The 20,555-nt window shown below is 39.4% G+C and overlaps 1 protein-coding gene across 2 annotated transcripts in view; it reads right to left on the reverse strand.

Moving 5' to 3' along the window:
• The window catches only part of LOC122800827 (phospholipid scramblase 1-like), a 604,453-nt gene that overhangs the window by 34,348 nt on the left and 549,550 nt on the right, over positions 1-20,555 (reverse strand). For both annotated transcript variants that reach the window (XM_044070117.1, XM_044070116.1), the window contains one exon: positions 8,381-8,542. In XM_044070117.1, coding sequence (XP_043926052.1) covers positions 8,381-8,542 — 162 coding nt within the window. The remainder of the gene's footprint in view (positions 1-8,380; positions 8,543-20,555) is intronic.

The raw sequence follows: 20,555 nt of genomic DNA on the forward strand, positions 1-20,555 counted from the left end.
TATAAAGTACCTCATTTTTTTATCTGCTCCTCAGTCGTGGATATAGAGCTACTAGAAATCCAGTCATCAACTTACTAGAACATTTTTTAAAATCTTACCATTAAAAGTTTTCCAGTTCTAAGCATGTCCAAATAAAAATCCTACAACATCATTCAAGTTCCCTCTTTCAACAAATTTATCATTTCTTTTTTATCTGAGCAAGTGGGACAGGTCTATACCTAGAAGATCTGTTCCCTTCCAAATCAAAATCCAAATAAAAATTTGCTATCTTATGGTCTAAAACAGAAGATTATGTGGTACCAATATTGGTAACGTTAGAAAATAATTGTCTCAAAGTCTACCATAAATATTTCTACTGGTCTCATCCATAGTAGGACTATTAAACATATAGTCTTTAGATATAGTGTTGAAAACTCTGTAGAAGTCAAGCAGGTCTAATTCAGTTATGCTCTGTTTCACTAAGCTAGAGACATTTGGTGATATATTCCTACTTGGGGATCAAATCCAGTCATGGACCAAATACTATGTTAGAATTGCCCCCAAGAATAATTTTACCACCTTGCTGATACAATTGACTTATCACTTACAAACATGATTTCATGAGAGAGGTATAACCCTTGTTGGTCCCATAACAATTTCCTAAAATAATTTCCTAAAATCAAGTGTGTCCCATTAGTGCTAACTCTTTTTCACAATTTACCTTCTTGTCTTATCAATGCTCATAGCCACTGGATTCCATTACAGAAATTTATGAATACACATTGAAATCCCTCTCTTGGATGATGTAGCTGACCTCATCCCCTTCCACCCTGATCATCCATTTAAACATTTATATTGCATCTTTTGTTTCTTTCATAAAAAGATCACACACTAAACCACTCCTGCTTCATAAGTGAGGAGACATCCTCTATATCCCATGTGATAAATGTAGCATTCTGATCTCCTTTGCTCAGTATATTAATTGGAACTTGCCTACAATGTAGCAGCTCATGACTCCTGCCGACCAATACTCTGGAGAGTGCTGCATTCTCAAAAGAGATACTAACTGTATTAATATAGATCAGTGAAAAGCACTTGAACAGCAACTTGTCTTGAATGAGAACAGTTAAGATACTTGTGCAAAAATCAGAACTTCTTAATAACTTTTCCAGAAATAAATGAGGCAAAGTCACGATGAAGAACCCAAAGTGTGTGAACAGTGACAAGTGACTTGCTCATTGCATGGTTCTCCTTCTGTCTGGATCATAATGCCCTATGCAGACTGACTACTAAACAGATTAAAAAAATACTGAAGAGCAGAGAGCTTTCAACTTAACATATGCTAGAATAGGACAAGGACATATTTTCCAGTACAGTATCTCTAGCAACCAAATGATTTATTTTTTGGAGTGGTTCCCTACTAAAACAAGTAGATATTCCATTTTCTGTGGTGTTGGTACACTGTTTGCGGTATCTGTTGTAGCTGAGATTCATGTTTGGCAAAAATCAGTTTACTTTCTTGAATATACCTAGCCTGTATTTTACATTAATGCAGATAATGCATCCACCTTGGCACTTATAATTTTCACATTCTCCACAAATATGTTGGAATGAATTGTCATTTTGTTTCCAGCTTGCTATGGCTTCAGAAGTAAGTTCTGCAATTGCTCAGTAATCAAACTCTTTTTTTTGGGGTTTTGCGGTTTATAGAACTAGTTGTTTAACAGATGTGTAATTTTATGTCAACAAAACAATACTGAGATAAAGGAAAGAAAAGCCAAATACACAAGTAATGAAAATAAATGTATCTCTTGTGTTAATGTCAAGATTATCCAGCATGTGACAATAAATGCAGTTCTGAGGTTGTATTTCTAGATGTACTAAAAGAAGATTGATGGTGATAATACTGATAATGACATCTCGTTCTTATGTGTAATTGGTCAGTTATATTTGGAACTCATTCTGGAAAAGGCTATAAGGCAAGCCTCCTATAAAAACCAAGTTTAAATAACCTTAATTTTAATAAGATAGGCTTGAGCTTTTATGCAAAGTCTTGCTGACATTTATAAGATTATATTGAGATTATATTCATGAAATCATGTCAGATTAATTTTACTCACTGATTATTTATGTGAAGATATATGATGGCTGCCAGCCTAGCTAGATAGGATTTTGTAGATAATTCTGTCATTTGTAAATATTAATGTAAGCCACATGCTTGTTCTCTTTGTTAAATGTTGAACTTCAAAAATGTAACCACATTGCACTCTGCTGGAGGAAAGCTGATAAGTCAAGCATTGTATAATTGTTTGATCTCAAACTCGAAGCCAAGATGTCTGGATGAAGGAATTATTGCTGTTGTTTTGAGATCAGAGTTAATTGCTAGAATTTGCATGCATAATGTCTTTTATTGTTGTAGCTTCCTATCCAGGTGCAAGATCAAAAGGGCTGCTAAACCTAGAGTTTCTGTTAGCCTGGGAACCAGAGAAAAAAATGATGTAATCTGAAATGAGTCATTAGTACTGTGTTATCAATTTAAGGCCATAGAGACTCAGAGCATTTTTGCATTTGTTTTCAGAACTGACAACACTCACCAGCTCTTTGCCTTGTAAGTATGATATTTATTTAGAACAGTGACTTCTCTTAGTTAGATAGGAATTTAGTCAGATTTAGTGTAGCTGTTTTCTATATTGATGTCAGAACTATTCTACTGCATTATTTTAAGCATTTCCCTGTGATCTCTGAACTCTTGACTAGCACTGTGTAGTAAGAAGTGTTGTCTTGTGTTCTTATTTATTATTACATATTTTTAAACCTTTCAACTCTGGCTGTTTTATGTAGAGATAATTTAACCTCTAGAGTACATTGCGTGTATATAGTGATACTGTACAAAGCCACTCCAGTAGTCTTGCTGTTCAGTCACACTTACCAGTTAGATAATAATATTGTACAGTAATAATTGGACACCCTTTGATAAGGGCCTTATTAGTAGCTGATATAAGTGGTTGGTAGCAGTGATTACTACCTTATAGCCTGGCAGGAAGGGGCATAGCTGGAGAACCTGTGCCAGCCTTCCCCAGGAGTGTCTATGTGTTTGTATATCACTTATATCTTAAAGAGTGTGTGTGTGGGTGTGTCAGCTACTTGGGCAGGGACACAAAGCACTGGTTGGACAGAGAGGGTGCTGGAGATTTTACCTTGACCACTAGGCTGAGATTTGTACCCTATAGCTGTGTCAGTGGGAAGTCTTATTAGAGATCTGGAGAGAATGAGGAAAACCAGCCCCAGATGGACTGTGATCTCTGTTTGCTCTTAAGGGAAATTGTACTTTACTGTTTATGTATTTGTTATCCTTCCCGATGTGGACGCCCCTTACTGGTGTTAGTGATGAGAACTGAGGCTCCTTGATTGCTGGGCCGGGCATGGGCTTCACATATTATTTGTGATTGGCAGTGGTGGGGATACCCACACCACATATTAATTGCATGGCAATTGGTTTGTAGTGATGTGGATAGTGAATTTCTGTAGCTTGTGTACAGTGATCACTGAAAGTGTTTTTGTACTCTAAATCAGCCACTCAGTGAATATTCAGAGATCAGATCACAATTGTTTTATTTCTTTTGTTAGCTTAGTTAGTCAGGGAGAGCAGGCAAGCATGTCAGCAGAGGAGTATGGAAAGCTGACAAGGAGCCAGTTGGCTGAGATGTGCCAGGCTAAAGGACTGGTGCAGGGAAACCTGACTAAGGCAGACAAAATTGCAGCGTTGGTCACAGCTGCATCAGAAAATAGCAACCAGGAGGACGATCAGACTGGCAGGGAAGATATACAAAACCCAGAGAATGGACAGCTCAACCTTTCTGCAGAGGACTTAAAATCCATCTGGAGCTAAAGAGACTTGAGTTGGAGGGCAGACATTTGGAAACAGAAGCAGCAGAGAGACTGAGATGTCTATGGGCTGAGGAGAATGAAAAACTGCTACACCTGGAAGCTGAGGAGAAGGTAAGGCAGAGGCAGCACAAAAAGGAGATGCTGACTTTTTTCCAGAGTCATGGAGGTAATGGGGAAGGGAGTAACTGGACCTCAGAAGCACAAATGGTCAGTAAGTTTATTCTGCAGTTGACAGAGGGGCATCATTTTGATAGTTTCATTCATATATTTGAGAGGGTATGTAAACAGTATGATGCTGACCAAAGGCTCTGAGTACAGTTCCTGACCCTCTTACTCCATGGTAAAGCAGTAACTATGTTGTCCAAAATGTCTGAAGTTGACTGTTTTAATTCTACTGCTGTTAAGAATTGTTTGTTAGAATTCTTTAAGCTAACACCTGAAACTTATAGGAAAATGTTTTGTGAGCATAGATGCAAGGCAGATGAAACTGTGTTTGAATATGTTGCTGAACTGAGTACTTATTTTCATAGGTGGATGAGTGGATGTCAGGTCACCACTTTTGAAGGGCTTGCAGACCTTGTGGAGAGGGAACAAGCCCTTAGTACTTTGCCTGACGACACGAGGATCTGGTTAGCTGATAGATAATGTGCTACTTCAGAGGAGTTGGGGAAGAAGGGGGACCTATACATAGCAAGCAGGGCATCCCTGCATAGGAAAGGGACTCCATGTACTGCTCATGGATCTAAAGGAACCCATGGTGGGAAGCCCAGACTGCCCCAACAGAATCTTCCAGTAGCAGGGGAAGCCACTAGTCCAGGTACACGTCTAGGACCTAGGGTTAAATGTTTTGAGTGCAACCAGTGGGGCCATGTGGCATACAGATGTTCACGGAGGCAAGGTGGGGAGCAAAATGTGAGAGTTCCAGTAAGTAGGAAAGACAAAATGCCAATAGTAGGTTGTCTTGAGACAACAGGGGTACCAAGCTACCATCTTGCAGATGTCTTGATAGGGAAGGATTTTGATGAGGCAGTACTATGTGTTAATGCAGTTACACACAGTTAGGCTTCAAGACAACCATGTGGGCCTGGTAACCTGGGGAGACCCAGACAGACCACATACTTGCAGCCAGGACTGTTGAGGTGGTTACTTCAAGGAGGGAGCTACTCTGTAGCAGTGAGACTGAAGGTGAGCCACAGCTGCTTGTGGGTACTGATGTTCACTTGGACAGAGTCACTGCAAAGGTAAAGGTGAGTAGTAGTACCCAGGCTGACAGTGAGGCACCACTGTCAGAGGATGCCAGACTTCCTGTGGAAGGGGAGCTGGGAAGGGTTACAAAGAGAGAGTTGAGACAGGCTCAGCTCTCAGACCCTACATTAGAAGGCCTGAGGCAGGTAGCTAGTGAGACACCTTATTCTCAAGGGAAGGAGGAATCTGTATACTGGGACAAAGGGTTACTGTATAGAGAATGGACCCCTGAGGGAGGACTAGAAGGTGAGATAATACAGCAGTTTGTAGTACCTAGAGCCTACCATCTGCTGCTTCTAGCCATAGCCCATGATATTCCTTTTGCAGGTCATATGGGCATAATACGTACAAAGAGACGTATTATGCAGAACTTTTATTGGCCTGGAATTTCCAGAGATGTAACAGGGGTACTGCAAGACCTGTGAGCAGTACCAAAAGCTAGGCAAGGCAGGAGACAAGGTGAAAGCTCCTTTGATGCCTTTGCCTGTGATCGAGGAGCCATTTCCAAGGGTAGCTATGAATATTGTGGGGCCTCTGAGTACCCTGTTCCACAGGGGAAAAAGTATATCCTAGTGGTAGTAGATTATGCTATAAGATACCCTGATGCAGTGGCTTTGTCCTCTATTGAGGCAGAAAAGGTGTCAAATGCTTTGTTAGAGATTTTCTGCAGGGTAAGTTTCCCAAAAGAAATACGGACTGACAAAGGTGCCAATTTCATGTCAGACCTGCTGGCTTGTCTATGGAAGTACTGTGGGGTGAAGTATCTGAAGACCACCCCACCCCCCACCCCCCCACCATCCCCAGACTAATTGTCTTGTTGAGAGGTTAAACTCTACATTCAAGTCCATGCTATGGGCATTTGCGGACCAGTTTAAGAGGGAGTGGGACAAATATTTGCCCCATTTGTTGTTTGCTTATAGAGAGGTTCCCCAGGAATCCACAAGTTTTTCACCCTTTGAGTTGTTGTATGGGCATAGGGTGAGGGGACCTCTAGATTTAATTTGTGATTAGTGGGAAGGTGAGTGTGAACCTCACAAGGAGTCTTTTGTGGCATATGTCCTAAACCTCAGGACAAGGCTCAGGGAACACATGGGTTTGGCCCAGGAGAACCTGGCAGAAGCCCATCAACAGAAAAAGGTATGGTATGATAGGAATGCTTGAGCTAGAGGGTATGCTGTAGGGCAGCAGGTAATGGTTCTAATTTCTGTCAGACACAGCAAGCTGCAAACAGCTTGTGGGGGGCCCTACAAGGTGGTAAGAAAGGTAAGTGATGTTAACTGCATGGTGGAACTGCTAGGCATGAGGCAGGGGAACATACTGTACCATGTTAACATGATGAAACCTTACCATGATAGGGAGGCCCTAGTGCTGAGTAGTTGCAGCAGCTTGCAGGAGGAGTCTGAGGAAAATCTGGTTTCAGAACTGACAACACGCACCAGCTCTTTGCCTTGTAAGTAGGATATTTATTTAGAACAGTGACGTCTCCTAGTTAGATAGGAATTTAGTCATATTTAGTGTAGCTGTTTTCTATACTGATGTCAGAACTATTCTACTGTATTATTTTAAGCATTTTCCTGTGATCTATGAACTTTTGACTAGCACTGTGTAGTAAGAAGTGTTGTCTTGTGTTCTTATTATTTATTATTAAATATTTTTAAACCTTCAACTGTGGCTGTTTTATGTAGAGATAATTTAAGCTGTAGAGTACATTGATTTTATATAGTGATACTGTACAAAGCCAGTCCAATAGTCTTGCTGTTCAGTCACACTTACCAGCTGGATAATCATATTGCACAGTAATAATTGGACACCCTTTGATAAGGGCCTTATTAGTAGCTGGTATTAGTGGTTGGTGGTGGTGATTACTACCTTATACCCTGGCAGGAAGGGGCATAGCTGGACTGTGCCAGCCTTCCCCAGGAGTGTCTGTGTGTTTGTATATAGCTCATATCTTAAAGAGTGTGTGCGTGTGTCAGCTACTTGGGCGGGGACACAAAGCACTGGTTGGACAGAGAAGGTGCTGCAAATTTTAGCTTGACTACTAGGCTGAGATCTGTACCTATAGCTGTGCCAGTGGGGAGTCTTATTGGGGATCTGGAGAGAAAGGGAGAAACCAGCCCCAGACTGACTGTGATCTCTGTATGCTCTTAAGGGAAATTTTACTTTACTGTGTGTATTTGTTATCCTTCCCAATGTGGATGCCCCCCGCTGGTGTTAGTGGTAAGGATTGAGGCTCCTTGACTGTTGGGCCAGGGCATGGGACATCACAATTTATTTTTCAAAATATAATATATGTATTCAGGGTGAATGTTTTGTACTTCAGTATTTATCCTACATTTAAAGTTGGAGAAAATGATGTCTGCAAAAGATAAAACCCTGATTTACTAATATGGACTGTAGTCTGGTGCATGTTGTTCTTTGCATACTGTGATAGCACTTACATAACAGTGCAGTGCAGAATAAACATAATTTTATATTACAGTCAATATTTCAGGTAGATATGACACTCTGGGCCAGATTCCATAAAGCCAGAGTAGTGAGAGGAAACAGCCTGTGCCATTCCACCATCGCTATATCGAAAACTGGAAATCAGCCTCACCACTGAACCCCACAACCTTGTATATCATCATCTCAGGGCCGACCGATGATTGAAGGTATGATGGTCATTATGGCTGTCATGCCTGTATTCACTCTGTCCAGGAAGAGTGACATGGATGTGGAAACACTAGCCCACCAGGGAGTTTAATCTTTTATTAAGAAAATACTAAAGTGAGTTGACCCCATAGGGGGATTTGGGGGACAGCCCACACAACACACAACTGTGCACACACACATGGTTTGAGTTATGCCCCTCCTTATTCCCAAATCCTTCAGTACAGCTGTAACTGTATATGAAACTAGGTACTGAAGGCAGTCTGTCTTCAAACCAAGTACTGCCTACAGTACCTAGTTCCACTTCTTGGTAAAGCTTCCACCTTGTTGAGAATCCTTTTTATTTCAGTGGGCTTTACTGCTGATTTCAGCTTGTGCATTGGCGAGCCTTAGTGATGTACAACACCAAAATATTTCAGTGAGACAAGCCTGCTTCCTCTTTTGGAAATGGCCATAGTGGCAGTGCCTTATCTTTTGAACTGAGGCATGGCATGTTTCTCAATACCCGACTCCCTTTAGGATTCCAAAGGAATGACTGTACTGGATGCCACATCTGCATAGTGGAACTCATGAAACGTATTTAGGGCATTTTAAATAATTGTATGCTTATACTTACTATTAAGAAACAGGCACCGACCATCACAGCTTTTGTTTTAACATCCAGGTCCATTGGAAATAGAATTCCAAAATGATCTCCATCTGTGAACATCTCCTTAATAACACCAGACCATTGTTTTGAAATTTTACCAATTGTGGAAGGACTGTCAAGAGATTTTACCTAAAAATATGACAAAAAGGAAGGACTTTTAAGTCAGAGTATTCATATTTTTAATGTATTTTTATTAGTGTACACTTCAAGTGTTATTGTCTGAATAAACATCCTCATTTCCACTACAACTGTGATGTCCTTTTATAAGAGTCCACACTGATTTTTTTCTATATGTTGAAAGAGATACCATACTTTGTCTAAGACTGTACCAATTTGACAAGAATCTGTCTGACTTTCTAGTGTAGTAGGATTTTAACAGGTCTGTTTAGCTGGTGTAATGGAATTTTGCTTCCTGCCCTGTAAGTCTTAATGGCAACCTTTCCATGGAAGTCCAGATAACAGTAAATAGGTCAAGCTCAATGTCAACTCATTTACAAGCCACCTCAAGGACTGATTATATCATATTTACGTGACTTTCAAATGTCAGAACACTTTGCTTTCAATTAATTTTTTTAGCTACACAAAATATTAAACATATCTAAATTAAAGTCTATTCTTCCTGTTATGTTATTTCTGTGTTCATAGGTAAATACTAGGCTATCAGTCTCTAGAATATTACAAGCCTAGCTAAAAACCAGAAGACAGAATCCGACCTTGTTCCTTGTATCTCTGACATAAAAACAACAATTATGCCAACCCCTCCTTTTACAGTTAGTTTTATTTTCAGTTATACTTTTGATGGTAAAGGTGAAAGTGATTTTGCAAAAACATAAAGATTTTAGAGTGTGCTGCTTGACTTTTTAGTTTCAATGTAAACTCATTTTTCATAAGTTTTTCTTCTATAACGACACCCACAGGATAATGACAATGTAGATATGAGGCCATCATTTACAAACTACTGCAGAGCATGATGGGTAAGCAAAACCATTTTACTTTTTAGAAAAGCAACTTCTTACTTACATTCAGGATTAAGTATTACAACATCACATGTCTAAATTTTCACTGAAAGGTGTACCACCCACAAGACACTGTTGAAAACTTGTCTTTCTAAATAGTACAAAACTCTTGCTTGTGCCTTTAGTATCGAAACACAGTAGCCTGTACATTTATTTAGGTAGTGAGTCATTGTCTATTTGGTCTTTCATGATGTCATGGTTGGAGCTTTCAGCAACATAACAAATTTCAAGGAGCCACTTTTATCAACAAAATAAAATGCAAGCATAACACACTTTCTGAACCAAAAATTTGTCATTTCGTGTTTTATATGACAAGGTGGTTATATCCAACTCTAAAAGTTTGTTACTTAGATCCTCTTACTTGAGAACATAACCAAGACACTTAAAATACTTACACACACACACACACACACACACACACACACACACACACACACACACATACATATATAAATATATATATATATATATATATATATATATATATATATATATATATATGTATATGGGTCTACCTGACATTGCCGACACTCTAGAATGCCGACAACCATATGGTCGACACCATATGATCGACACTCGGAATGCCGACAATGCGGAACCGGCATCTCACTATAGTACGGAATGGAAAGATTTCCATTCCTGCACTGTAGAGCGATCTTGGAGTTGGTATATTAAAGTTACAGGGGATGTGGGGGGCAGAGCAGTTGAAAGGGAATTGTATGTCCCTTTTTTATGGTCTTCTTCCGATAACGATATTTCGGCTGTCGGTGATATGGTGTCGGTCATGTGGTTGTCAGTGTTGTGAGTTTTCGATCTTGTCAGGTAGATCCATATATATATATATATATATATATATATATATATATATATTTATATATGTATATGTATCTATAAATACACAATATTGAACACAGGTATATGAAGGTGTACTATTTTCTTCGATCATGATAGAGTGGGGATTCAGGGATTTGCTCTTTCCACACTGTAGTGCAGTCTCAGAATATATATAGTTAGCTGAGGATGCAAGGAGGGCTTGCCTACCCTGACAGAAATATATGTATGTATGTATACATAGATAGATACATAGCTAGCTAGATAGATAGAAATTAAGTATATCTGTGCGGTGTTCCTTACTTCCACATTGTTAGAAAAATGTGTATTTGAACACATATAAAGTGCTAGTTTAAAAAGCAAATAGTATGTAATGCATTTTATTCTATTTTACAATATGGCAGAAAGAATGATCTTACATGTAATTGCTTGAAGCTTTGGAGCTGCAGTGTGATTGAACTCTGACCCTGGCAGTAGCCAGCTCAGCAAGCTTATGTTTTTCACTAATGATTATCTGCTGGGTCAGGAAAATGAATGTATAGAGCATTGAAAATCTTTCTTTCTTCCTCTGAGATGGTTGGCCTTGCAAATGTTATCAAGAGGTAAAGCACAGCTGCTAGAAGTAATGTTGCGAGAAGAACAAAGAAGTGTATTACAAGACTGAACTGACTATTGTATTCGAGCAGGACTGAAACCTTGAAAGAATAACATTTACAGAAAGACATTATAACTGACCAGGTGCTTTGCAAGGTTGTATTATTCTCATGAGAAAACTTTTGAAAAGTATAACATCAGCTTTTTCTTATGAATAGAATATTGTAGACTATAGTGATGTAGGTGCCTTATGACTGACCACGTCAGTAAGGTGGGCACAGCTTGAATGTATGATTATAAAATGAAGAACACTTCCTGTATCATGCCAGACAGAATTCTATACTTGTATTGTATGGTCTTTTGCCTCCTGGTGTACACTAGTAAAGTTTTTGCATCTGAGCCTTTTGTGTTGTCCTAATTTGTTTTTATTTAACAGTTTGGTCCATTCTTTGACCGGAAGCCCTCGACAGCTACAGATCAGAAGTGTACTGGTGGTCGAATACTGCGCAGGAGAAGCTACCAAAGCGGTTCTTCTTGAAGCATAAAGACCTCCGACTGAATTGTCGTCTTGAGAGGCTGGCCACTTTTCTGATCTGTGGCCGAAGAGCGGTCTCGAACTGGTGGACCCAAGAGGCTCAGGTAGGAAGATTTTTGCCTTTTTTCTGTTTTAGATCAGGGACTAGGTTACAGTAAATGTTATTGTCATAGATTTGTTGTACAGATCAGGGACATAAGGAATTACTGTATATTTTGTCATAGATCAGGGAAACAGAATAAGGTAGGCAGTTATTCTAGATAAACTGTGTAAGAAACTAAGATACCACGTGGTAAGAAAAGGGTTACGTAACAGTTTTCTTTTGACATGGGAAATCAGTGCACTAAAAAATCGCGAGATCCGCCCCTAACTGATGATGCAAAATATATGCAGTTACAACGAGCAGATAATATAAGGTATTATACAAAATGGGTTAATAAATACGAATTTGACGGTAAATTAAATAAAATTTTGTTAGTTAAACTTTTAAAACAGCTTAAATCTGACGCAGAAGGTCAGGCAAAGAAACAACGACAATTAGGCATTCCTCAGGCACACAGGTGGATTGAGGAAGTGAACCGAAGGGAACAGAAACTTAAGAATGCGAAAGCATTATTTTTAGACAAAGAGGATAATAATACAGTAATAGCGACGGCCCCTCCCCCTCCGCCCCCTCCAATACCCTTTTTAGGATATGAAGCAGGAGGACAGGCTAGTCTACCTCCACGTTATCCTGAAGTTGCAGGGGCATTAAAACCGTTTATTAGAGAACCTATTGAAACTAGGTCCCGGACACGTAAAACACTTAGGGACACAGATTTATATCAAATAGGGAGAGACTCACTAGAAGAGTGAAGAAATCTGTCCATTAATCGAGGTACCAAACCCTCAGGCAGGACAGGAAGGGCAGGACCCAACTCTTCTGGTATATAGACCATGGACACCGGAAGATATTCGAAAAGCTACAGAGGGAATCCCTCACCCGAAAATTAATCATAAAAAGTTTATACAAGATTTACAAGGTATGAGACTAAGTTACCATTTAAATGGGGAAGAAGTAGAAAAGGTAGTTAGACAAATTATAGGTCCAGATTGGCACATGATTTGTGGCACCTGGAATGCTCGTGACGCACAACTTAAGCCACTCCTACATAGTGACGCAGAATTAGACACCAGAGTGAAAGGTCTTACAGACTGAATCTCTGAGAAATGGAAACCTAGAGCAGATTGGACTTGCATTAACCAATGCATACAACAAGATAATGAAACTGTAGATGGGTACTATGGTAGATTATTGGAATGTTTCAATAACCATAGTGGCATGACTATTCCTGAAAGTCAGACGAATGATAGCGCATATGAACAGCAACTGAAAAATGCATTTTTGAAATGTTGCATTGCACCTATTAGTAGCTTCATTACAAAGCATATGATAGACCATCGAACAAGTAGGCTACAAGCCTTACTTGAGTATGCTAGACATGCTGAAAGGCATTTTAATAGTAAAAAGAAAAAGAAGACACAGGTCTTCACAGCGGAAGATGGAGCAGAAGTCTTCGTTGTGCAGGGAGGTAAAAAGGGTAAGAAAAATACTCGGTAATAAACAATCTGACAAAAAATCAGAGGATTTTGAAGAGAGAAAAAAGAAAGGTGAGTGCTTTAAGTGCGGTAAAAAAGGACATTTAGCAAGGGATTGCAGGCTAAATAAAAAGGCGACTACAGAAGATAAAGATAAAGGTGATGAGGACTGACTATATGATAGTGATGACAATCAGAAATCATCAGAAAAGGTTAGCAAACAAAGGACAAATGTAAATGTAGTAGAAGGAACAGAGGAAGTGCAAGCAGATGTACAGGATGAAGAAAGTGAAGTTTTAGACTTAGCATTATTGAGCTTGGAGCTCTATTTGGCAGACACAAAACTGGAAGTTATGCTTCTGGTGGAAGGTAGGGAAGTGAAATTCTTGTGTGACTCAGGAGCATCTCGAACTTTGATACACCCTTCAAAGTTACCAGAGCATTCTGAATCACCTGACTATATACTAGTGAAAGCAGTAAATGGACAGCTATATAGGGAACCACTCTCCCATGATATAGCAATAACTGACCCAGTTTCAGATATGACTCAGAAAAGTAAAATTGTAGTTTCTGCAAAATGTCCAGTAAACTTACTGGGAAGAGACCTTATGCAGATATTTGGCATAGCAGTAGTTCCTACTATGCAGGGTATGGAAGCACAAAGACAAATGGATACTTTTGTGGTGCAATCGGAGGGTGAAACCTTTTACTGGTACAGCCAGGATCTAGTTACGACTGGTCCAGGGGCAGTAACCGAGGAACTGATGAACGTAGCCATCAGTAAGGTCCCCTTCCTTGACATTGACCAACAGCATTTGTTACATTATACTCTATACTACTGTAGTATGCCAGGACCAGATAAGGAATATGAGCAAGAATTGTTCAAAAATCCTGCTAACAGATTAGTGTTACGAACTTTATATTGGGATACTGAGGGAAACAGTGTAGTAAGCTGTTCATTACCTCAGGAATTCATGAAACTGTACAAATCCAATAGACTGCCACATGTCAGCTTGACAAAGAACAAAGCTGTGAGGTGGGCAGATTTAGGAGAAAAAGTAACAAAATGGGAAAAACAAACTGATTCAGAATTATCAGAACAGGGAGTACAAAAACAGAAATTGAATTGGCTTACACAGACACATCCAGCTGTACACTTACAACATAGTGAAGACAGCTGATTAGCATTCTTATTAGAAGAAGAAGAAAAAGCCTTGTGCAATATACCAAACATTCTTTGGTCAACAGGAAAATCAGATGTAGGACTTATTCGAACAGCAGGTCCAGTAACCATTATACCAAAATCTGCATTTAGACCACAAAAAAGACAATACCCCTTGAGGAAGGATGCAGAGCAGGGAATCAAGCCTATAATAGCAGCATTACTCAAGGAAGGAGTACTGGTAGAATCTCTAGATTCACCATGTAATACCCCTCTATTTCCTGTTAAAAAAGCAAACGGGGAATGGCAGATGGTACAGGATTTACAAGCCGTAAACAATGCAATAATACCCAGAGCACCTACGGTGCCAGATCCACACACTTTGTTAAACGATCTGAAGCCACAACAAAAATATTTTACTGTGGTAGATATAAGCAATGCTTTCTTTTCAATACCTATACATCCTGATAGCCAGTATTGGTTTGCATTTACATTTCAAGGTAAAAGATATACCTATACTCGGCTACCGCAGGGATATTGTGAAAGTCCAACGATATTTGCACAAGAAATGGCTAGCAACCTGGCAAGATTTACTCCACCAGGGGGTAGTCAGATTCTACTTTATGTAGATGACATCTTGCTAGCAGCCCCTACCCACAGCAATGCAGGGAAGATACAATAGCATTATTGAAATTTTTAGCAGCACAAGGACACAAAGTAAATAAAAGTAAGTTACAACTTTGGAGAAAACAGGTTAGATACCTAGGATATGTAATATCCAAAGAAGGTAGAATACTAGATGAGGATAGAAAAACAGTGATTTTACAGGCACCTAAACCAACAACCAAAAAGGAAATGATGTCCTTCTTGGGAACGACTAATTTTTGTCGAAGTTGGATATCGAACTATGCTTTAGAATCTGCTCCATTGGCTGATTTAATATATAAAACACCAATGGCAGCACAAGATGTATTACAATGGACACCTGAAGCAGAAACAGCTTTCTGCAGACTGAAACAATTGATAGCTTCATCATTAGTTTTAGGACTTCCAAATTACCACAAAAGATTTTTTCAAACCGTAGATTGTAAACAGGGATACATGACATCAGTTCTGACGCAACAGCATGGGAGTAAACAACGCCCCATAGCTTACTATTCCTCACAGTTAGACCCAGTGGCGCGATCATTGCCTCACTGTGTGCAAGCAAGTAGTCGCAACTGCAATGGCAGTACAGGCTTCGGCCTCTGTAGTATTATTCCACCCTCTCACATTGAGAGTGCCTCATGCAGTTGCAATAATTTTACTGCAAGAAAAAATAGCATATCTATCTCCTGCTAGACATCTTTCATGTATGACCATACTGCTGAGCCAACCTCATATGGTAATTGAATGTTGTACAACATTAAATCCATCAACATTACTTCCGACTCCTGTGGATGGCACACCACACAGTTGCCTGCAGGAAATTGAGCAAATAACTTTGCCCAGACAGGATCTCACTGATATGCCCTTGGATGATGCCGAGGTGACATTTTATGTGGACGGTTCATGCAGAAAGGGTCCTACGGGGAAGAATCTAGTAGGGTATGCAGTAGTTACAGATACAGAGATTTTAGAAGCCCAACCGTTACAGCATAACTTGTCTGCTCAAGCAGCAGAATTGATAGCTTTGACACGGGCCTGCACTTTAGCGAAAGACAAATGTGTGAACTTATATACTGACAGTCAGTATGCTTTCTCTACAGTGCATGTTTTTGCGCAACAATGGAAGAATAGTGGAATGATAACATCTACTGGTAAACCGATTAATCATGCGCAACTTATTTTGAACTTATTAGATTCTATTCAGTTACCTACCAAAGTAGCTATTTGTAAATGTGTAGCTCATACAAAACAACAGGATTCGATTTCAAAAGGTAATGCACGAGCTGATGCAGCTGCAAAGCAAGCAGCTTCAGACTCAGAAACTTTACTTTTGAATGAGGAATTACAACCCTCTGAGATTTTAGATTTAGAAATGTTGAAAACAATGCAGACGTTAACTACAAAAGCTGAGAAACAGAAATGGGAGAGATGAGGTGCAATCCTCGAAAATGGACTGTACATCTCCAAAGAGAAAAAGCCAATATTGCCGTCTAATTTATTTAGATATGCAGCTTTGTTGAGCCATGGGCAGAGCCATGTCTCAACAGGGGGGATGGTACAGTTAGTAAATCGAATATTCCAAACATACGGATTCACGAACTTCACACAAAAATTTTGTGCAGCATGTCATATTTGTAACAAACATCATGCACAAGGAGCATTCAAACCCAAGCAGGGGAGTTTTCCTATACCACCATATCCTTTCCATACTATCTGTATGGATTTCATAGAACTGAGTAAATGTGAAGGGAAAAAATACTGTTTAGTGATTATAGACATGTTTTCCAAATGGGTAGAAGCTTTTCCAACTAAAAATCCGGATGCAGCGACAGTGGCAAAGGCCCTAATAAAAGAAATAATTCCTAGATTTGGCATACCGGAAAGAATCTATAGTGACAATGGGACACACTTTGTCAACCAGACAATCCAACAACTTGGGAGATTCTTTGGGATCTCCTTGAAGAATCATTGTGCTTACCACCCACAGTCTGCAGGACTAGTGGAAAGGTACAATGGAATTTTGAAAAATAAGTTGAGAAAATTAATGAATGAAACACAGAAGAATTGGATTTGCTGTTTGCCTTTGGCACTGCTGAGCATGAGAACAGTTCCAAACGTAAAGGGTTTGACCCCCTTTGAAGTGATATTTGGAAGGGCATATTATGTGCCACAGTGGAAAGCTCTCATGCCTGCAGAGCTGGAGGCTGAGAGCTCATTAGCTAATCATATGAGGAAATTGTTAACAAATAAGACTGTTTTGCAGTTGAACTCTTTTTCAGATAAAGAACAAACGAGACTGGAAGCGGTGCTGACCCCTGGGTCCTGGGTTTGGCTGAAGGTCGTAAAAAAGAAAAACTGGACAAGTCAGAAGTGAGAAGGTCCATACCAAGTACTGTTGGTGATGCCTACTGCAGTCAAAGTTGCTGAGAGGTCGTCCTGGGTCCACCTGACGCACTGTAAACCGGTAAAGAACTTTCAGCTTGATAAACATTTTGTGACTGATACACCACAAAGGCAGGATGGCCAAGAGCAAAATGAGTAAAAATACAAACCAACCCCGAAGATATTGTTTAACCATCTTGCTAACTATACATCTATTGACTATGATTGTGGTGACTTTCCTTTTGTTGTGGTTTTTCCTGCATATAACCACACAAATGAAAGTGGAGAAACGTGATGAACTGTCTATAGACTGGCATCCAAATTTTAACACATACCTAGCTATGAAGCGTGTATATGTAGAGACTATGAACGTTTCAAATTGCTGGGTTTGTACTGCTATACCAACAGCATAAGGAGGACTGTTAATGTCCGCTGTCCCTCTGGGGATAAATGAGACTTGGGAGAACTTACTTTTTGATACAGGTTCTGTGAGATCACAGGACAAAATTGCATTGTATTTGCCTATTACACAGAGAGGAATTGTTTGTTTCTATAAAAATGATACACTCCAAGTTGGTTGGAGTAACTGTAACATAACTGTATCTTATAAATGCTATATTAAGGCTAAAGATAAAAGTACTAGTTGTAGCACAAATTATGATTCATATTTGAACTTAATGAAAATGACCATAAAAGATGTGCAGAAAAATCCTGAATTGCATAAACAATTGTCTGTTATAGACAAGAAAATGTTTCATTCGGAGTTAACCCGCATCAGTACTAAAGTAGAAAACTGTTATTTTGTTTGTGGGAAAAAGGCATACAAATGGCTACCTGAGAATTGGTCCGGCAGTTGTTTTTTGGGTTATCTGGTTCCAGCTATAAGGCATATTGCAGAATTACCTCTAGGTAAGATACGAAAAGTGAGAGATGTAGCTCGAAAAACTGGGAATTCAGTCGAAAAACCTGCTAATCCAGTGGGTAAGATCGAAGCTGGCTAGAAGGATCACCCATCCGTAAAAGATAAAGAAAAATTGACTCATATGGACTTGAGTGACAGTGTTATATCCTGGGCTGGAATATTCCCAGCCTATGGAGCAGTCAAATCGATCTGGGAGCTGAGAAAATTGTCAAAGCTTCTCAAAGTAATGAGTAATGCAACTTTTTCCGCTCTTGAACTTGTGACTGATGAAATGAATGCAATGAGAACTGTTGTGCTACAAAACCGAATGGCTCTTGACTTCACCCTAGCAGCGGGAGGTGGTACGTGCACGCTTATCAAAGAAGAATGCTGTGCGTTTATACCAGATAATAAGCATGAAATAAATGACCACCTAGAGGTAATACAGCAGGTATCGGCCATGACTGAACCAGGCCCAAACCCACTGATGAACTTTTTCAAGAATCTATTTGGTGGGGGGGTTCAATCCTAATGAATATTTTGATTGCTATTTGTGTCGTTCTGCTCTTATTAGGAGCATGTGTCTGTTGTGGTATTCCCTGTATGAAAAGATTAGTTAGAGAATTTGTTGATATATCTGTAACTGAGACTATGTACCAAGACATTGAATTGGATCTATTGGTTCCAAATGAAATTCTTTCCGAAATGTAAAACAAATGACTTGCCAAGTTAAAAGTCCTTAAAGGAGAAGGCTAGGGAACAATATGATATTGTTTATGTTTCTGAATAGAATAAAAAGTATTAAAAGGGAGGAAAATGTTAGAAAAATGTGTATTTGAACACATATAAAGTGCTAGTTTAAAAAGCAAATAGTATGTAATGCATTTTATTCTATTTTACAATATGGCAGTAAGAATGATCTTACATGTAATTGCTTGAAGCTTTGGAGCTGCAGTGTGATTGAACTCTGACCCTGGCAGTAGCCAGCTCAGCAAGCTTATGTTTTTCACTAATGATTATCTGCTGGGTCAGGAAAATGAATGTATAGAGCATTGAAAATCTTTCTTCCTTCCTCTGAGATGGTTGGCCTTGCAAATGTTATCAAGAGATAAAGCACAGCTGCTAGAAGTAATGTTGCGAGAAGAACAAAGAAGTGTATTACAAGACTGAACTGACTATTGTATTCGAGCAGGACTGAAACCTTGAAAGAATAACATTTACAGAAAGACATTATAACTGACCAGGTGCTTTGCAAGGCTGTATTATTCTCATGAGAAAACTTTTGAAAAGTATAACATCAGCTTTTTCTTATGAATAGAATATTGTAGACTATAGTGATGTAGGTGCCTTATGACTGACCACATCAGTAAGGTGGGCACAGCTTGAATGTATGATTATAAAATGAAGAACACTTCCTGTATCATGCCAGACAGAATTCTATACTTGTATTGTATGGTCTTTTGCCTCCTGGTGTACACTAGTAAAGTTTTTGCATCTGAGCCTTTTGTGTTGTCCTAATTTGTTTTTATTTAACACACATTCACAAAAATCTTTAAGGCATTCTGTCAAACTAAGTTCCTCGGATGCTAAGACTTCTGTATCACAGCTCCTGTGATTTCTAGACCACTGTAGGATGAATGTTTTCACACAAGATCAAACTTTGAAATTTAATTGTTTATTGTTTGGCATCTCCAATCAGTAGTATGGAAAACAAGTATATCCTATGGTTCAACTGATCTGCTGTCAGAGATGTATAAACTGTTCTTCCCAAAGGTCATTACCCTCCCACAGAATCTTCCTGTCAATATCAGAGAGAGAAGGGAATAGCTTTACTACAGAAGCATATGTTTTGACCTCAGTGATTAAGCCAGAAACTAACCATCAGTATCCTGGCTCTTATTTCCAATTTCCCTGCATAATCTTGACTGCAAAGCTTATATGGCTATGTCAGTGAACAGATTACAGTGTACTAACCTATCTGATTCACCTCTCTGATTCATGATGACCGGTGCAGATTCATTAGAAGAAAGGCAAAAGGTGACTGTCCACAAAAGGACCCAATCGAGATTCAGTTGTTACAAAGCTAGCTCCATTGTTAACTCCTTCACTACAACCGAGGTGACCCAAACACGAATAACGGATTGTTAGATAGCTGGAATTGGCATGCAGATGGATAAGAATGATGAGGTCTAAGCCTACTTACCACTTTTTTGGGGTGGGTTGACGAGGTATGTGATTAGGGCACATTCTCTAGGATGGAATCGCCTGTGTAAATCACAGATTACATGGGGTGCTTTGGAGGGCAAGCAGGGCTAATTGATCACAACTCACAGAAGCCTGACTGTGCAACACAAAAGCCCACTGCATGCCATCTCCTCTGATGCCAGTGAACATGCTCATAAAAGGAAGGGCCAGAAAGAGAAAACCCCTGATCATCTCAATTGATAATGACAGTTTTCTGACACCATTCACAGTCTTCTGACCCCTCACAACAT

Source organism: Protopterus annectens, chromosome 4.part1 (genome assembly GCF_019279795.1).
Source record: "Protopterus annectens isolate FY-2018-M chromosome 4.part1, PAN1.0, whole genome shotgun sequence".
NCBI classification, from domain to species: domain Eukaryota; kingdom Metazoa; phylum Chordata; order Ceratodontiformes; family Protopteridae; genus Protopterus; species Protopterus annectens.